Below are 3412 nucleotides of genomic sequence, written 5' to 3'. Positions count from 1 at the left end.
CAGCGTTCTGGGCACGGTAGGAGGAGCCACCGTGTCCCCTTGGCGCCAGGTAAGCGGCGACCCTGGAACCTCCGACGACTGCCTGTTGGCATTTAGTACTGCGCCGACTCTCGTGGCAACGTCGTCTTCGTCTTTTTTTTTTCTCCCCATAGTCGGAACTTTGAACCGTCTCTGCGCGTCCCGCGAGGGGACGCGTGAATCCGCGTAAACAGTCGGACAACGAACGCCGATCCTCCGTCTGGGCCTAGCGTCTAACCAACGAACTGGAGAAAATCGGCCAGGAATCGTTCGAGAACGTTTCGCGAAGCATGGAAGCGAAGATGGAGCCGCTGACACCCCCGCACACGCCGCCCACCCTCGACAGATCGATCCACCATCAACACCAGCTGCCGATCACGTCTCCAAGATGGATCAGGTCTCAGCAGCTGGCTGGCAGATTCGTCCAGCAACAACCCACCGGTCAGAACGTCGGCTACCAGGCTGCGTTCCTCGACAATTGGCTACGCGGAGCAGCGCTCCTCGCCGTCAGGGGCTGTTGCCCCCAAACGTCTTCCCCGCATCCTTATCATCACCAGGGTCATCAGGGTCTCCATCCAGCGATCCCCGTGCCGCCACCCGCGTCCTTTCTCACCAGGCGACTGCCGGGCCAGAGACCCAAGAAACAGTTCATCTGCAAGTTCTGCAACAGACAGTTCACCAAGAGCTACAATCTGCTGATACACGAGAGGACGCACACCGACGAACGACCATACTCCTGCGACATCTGCGGGAAGGCATTCCGCAGGCAGGATCACCTGAGGGATCATCGGTGAGTTCGAACGACGACGGTGCATTTCGTTCGTTCGTTGGTTGTTAACGGTGCTTTCTTGATGGGACTTTTCGAGACGAAAATGGTGTTTTTGTGTGGGGAAACGACCGACGACTCCGGTGGTGCCTTTATCGTTGTTCGTTTTCACGCGTTTCATTCTATATAATAATCCTAGTGTCGTCGCGGAACACGCTTTAACCCTTTGCAGTCGTATGCCTGGTGGCTCTCAGTCACCAATACTTTTTTACCGTTCTAGTCGTATGGCTACTCTCAGCAAGCAATACTTTTTTACCGTTCTAGTCGTACGTCTGCTCTTAGCAACCAAAACTGTTTTACCGTTCCAGTCGTATGTCTGCACTCAGCAACCAATACACTTTTTTACCGTTCCAGTCGTATGTCTGCACTCAGCAACCAATACACTTTTTTACCGTTCCAGTCGTGTAGTCTGGTCTCAGCCACCACAGCAAAGAACCATACTGGCATCTTATACTATACCAAGTCGACAAGTTTCGGAGATACACAGAATTTGCAATAATATTTCACAAATTGTGTTTAATCTTTAAGTGAATTATTGAGGTCGAAAGGGCCCTCCGCAAGTTTAAACTAATAATCATTTAATATATGTCAGTGTAATTATTTGAAAATTTATGTAATCCATTATTTTTTAAATGCTTTAAAAGAAAGTTGATTTCCATTTACAAATTTAGTAAAAATCACCGTTAAGCAAAATAATTTAGGTCAGATTGAGAATCCACTTAAGGGTTATGTGTAATTAGGCATTTAATTTCGCCCAGTATGGCACCCAAGTATAAATACGACCCCAAAGAATTAAACCATAATCTAACAATTTCGCGATCCTTCGATATCGAATTTTAAAGAGACACGAGTTTACGAATGCTCGAAATCTAGATTTTGTTTTAGTTTTCTCTTTATTCGGTGCATAGTCTGTTACACTCAGAACTCCTACACCACTTATGCAGTTAACATTTTCTCTTACATTGTATAACGTCATAAATTTTTTCTATAAACTTGTGTATAAAAAATATTTTCCATTTCTATTTACAGTCAACTTCATTCCTATACTATTATTTATCTGTTTTGGTTTTCTCGGCTTATTGCACTATCTATTACATGTTTTCTTATTTAACCCTTAAATAGATTATTGGGTCCTTCGCAAGTTTAAACTAATACTGTATAATATATGTAATTATTTGAAAAATGTAATCCTCCATCAGTTCAATGCTTTTTAAATGCTTTGCAGGAAAGTTGATTTCCATTTACCATTTAGAATAATTCAGTTGAGATTGAGAGTTCACTTAAGGGTGAAACAAACGAGCAAAAAATAAAAAATGTTCTTACATCGTTGCAAATTTTGATCTTTGTTTTTAAACTCCCTTGTTGAGGTATTAAATTAAAATTCAATATATACATTTAATATCTATTTCAGTCGTCGAAACCTATCTTCAATTAAATTTAATTGATGAAATGTTCAGTTTTCACTATTCTTCCAAAAAGAAACAAATATTACTATAAAAATCACAAATGTCTATACTATTTCGCTTAATTTCTCGTGTCTTTGGTTTAACTACTTCCATCACTGTTCCGACTACTATATTTGTAAGTGTTCCTCGTAATCTCTAATTCAACGAACTCTTCTAAACGAAGAACTCTGGAATGACGAGTCGTTTTTCTTTCTCCAGGTACATCCACAGCAAGGAGAAGCCTTTTAAATGCAGCGAGTGCGGCAAAGGATTCTGCCAGAGCAGGACTCTGGCCGTGCACAAGATCCTGCACATGGAGGAGTCGCCGCACAAGTGTCCCGTATGCGCTAGGAGCTTCAACCAGAGGAGCAATTTGAAGACCCATCTCCTGACTCACACGGACGTCCCTCAGGATCTGAGGATCGAGGCACCGGTCACGACGGAATCGAGGATCGCCGCCTCCACGACCGTCAAGCAGATGGCGGAGAGGGTGAGCAGCCCGATCCCGATCCAAAGGACCGCCACCTCTGCTCCTAAACTCGGTTTCACTATAGAAGATATCATGAGACGTTAAACGATTTTTAATCGTCAATGGTAGACTCGTTTCAAGGAGAATGCTGGATCATCGTGCTCGATTTGTATTCAACGTACCCGTAAACGTTGCTACGGATGATCAAATCTCGGGAATTTCGATACTGAGAAAAGTTTGTGGGAATTTTTTTTAAAAATATTCTTGCTTCGAAGTAATCCCGAGTTGAAATAGTTTGAAGTAGCTTCGAGCCAAAAGCGTGTAGGGCCATGTCGATTCCGACACGCTGACTGGAAATGTATCATACGCCGCGTTGTAAATATGGGTTCGTTTAAATTATTCGGCTCGTAACCTTGTAAATAGTACTTATTTAACTATAAAGTAGTTAATCGTCGAATCGACCGAGAGGAACGTTCCCTGATCGTGTTTCTGGAAATCTCACGACCCCCCTGTAACCACCAACGTTTCACAAATTGCGGACGTTCATCGAATCTTAATCTTCGAGAACCAACGACGGAGAAAGTAAATAGAAATTCCGGGTTACGGAGGGTCGAGGGAGAGAGTCTCTGGCGATAAGGGCCGAGAACAGGAAGG

General features: G+C 43.9%; 1 protein-coding gene across 1 annotated transcript; it reads left to right on the top strand.

Annotated features, from left to right (window-relative positions):
- The first annotated feature begins 308 nt into the window (after positions 1 to 308).
- On the top strand, positions 309 to 2863 carry LOC122403438 (protein odd-skipped). The gene is made up of 2 exons (XM_043406964.1): positions 309 to 808; positions 2509 to 2863. Exons 1-2 carry the CDS (start codon positions 309 to 311, stop codon positions 2861 to 2863), a joined length of 855 nt encoding a protein of 284 aa, XP_043262899.1.
- The last annotated feature ends 549 nt before the right edge of the window (positions 2864 to 3412 follow it).

The sequence above is a fragment of the Colletes gigas genome, unplaced genomic scaffold (assembly GCF_013123115.1).
Source record: "Colletes gigas isolate AHSC1104 unplaced genomic scaffold, ASM1312311v1 Colletes_gigas_Sc00052, whole genome shotgun sequence".
Taxonomy (NCBI): Eukaryota; Metazoa; Arthropoda; class Insecta; order Hymenoptera; family Colletidae; genus Colletes; species Colletes gigas.
Note: the sequence above shows the minus strand (reverse complement) of the source record. Positions and strands in the feature narration are given on the sequence as shown.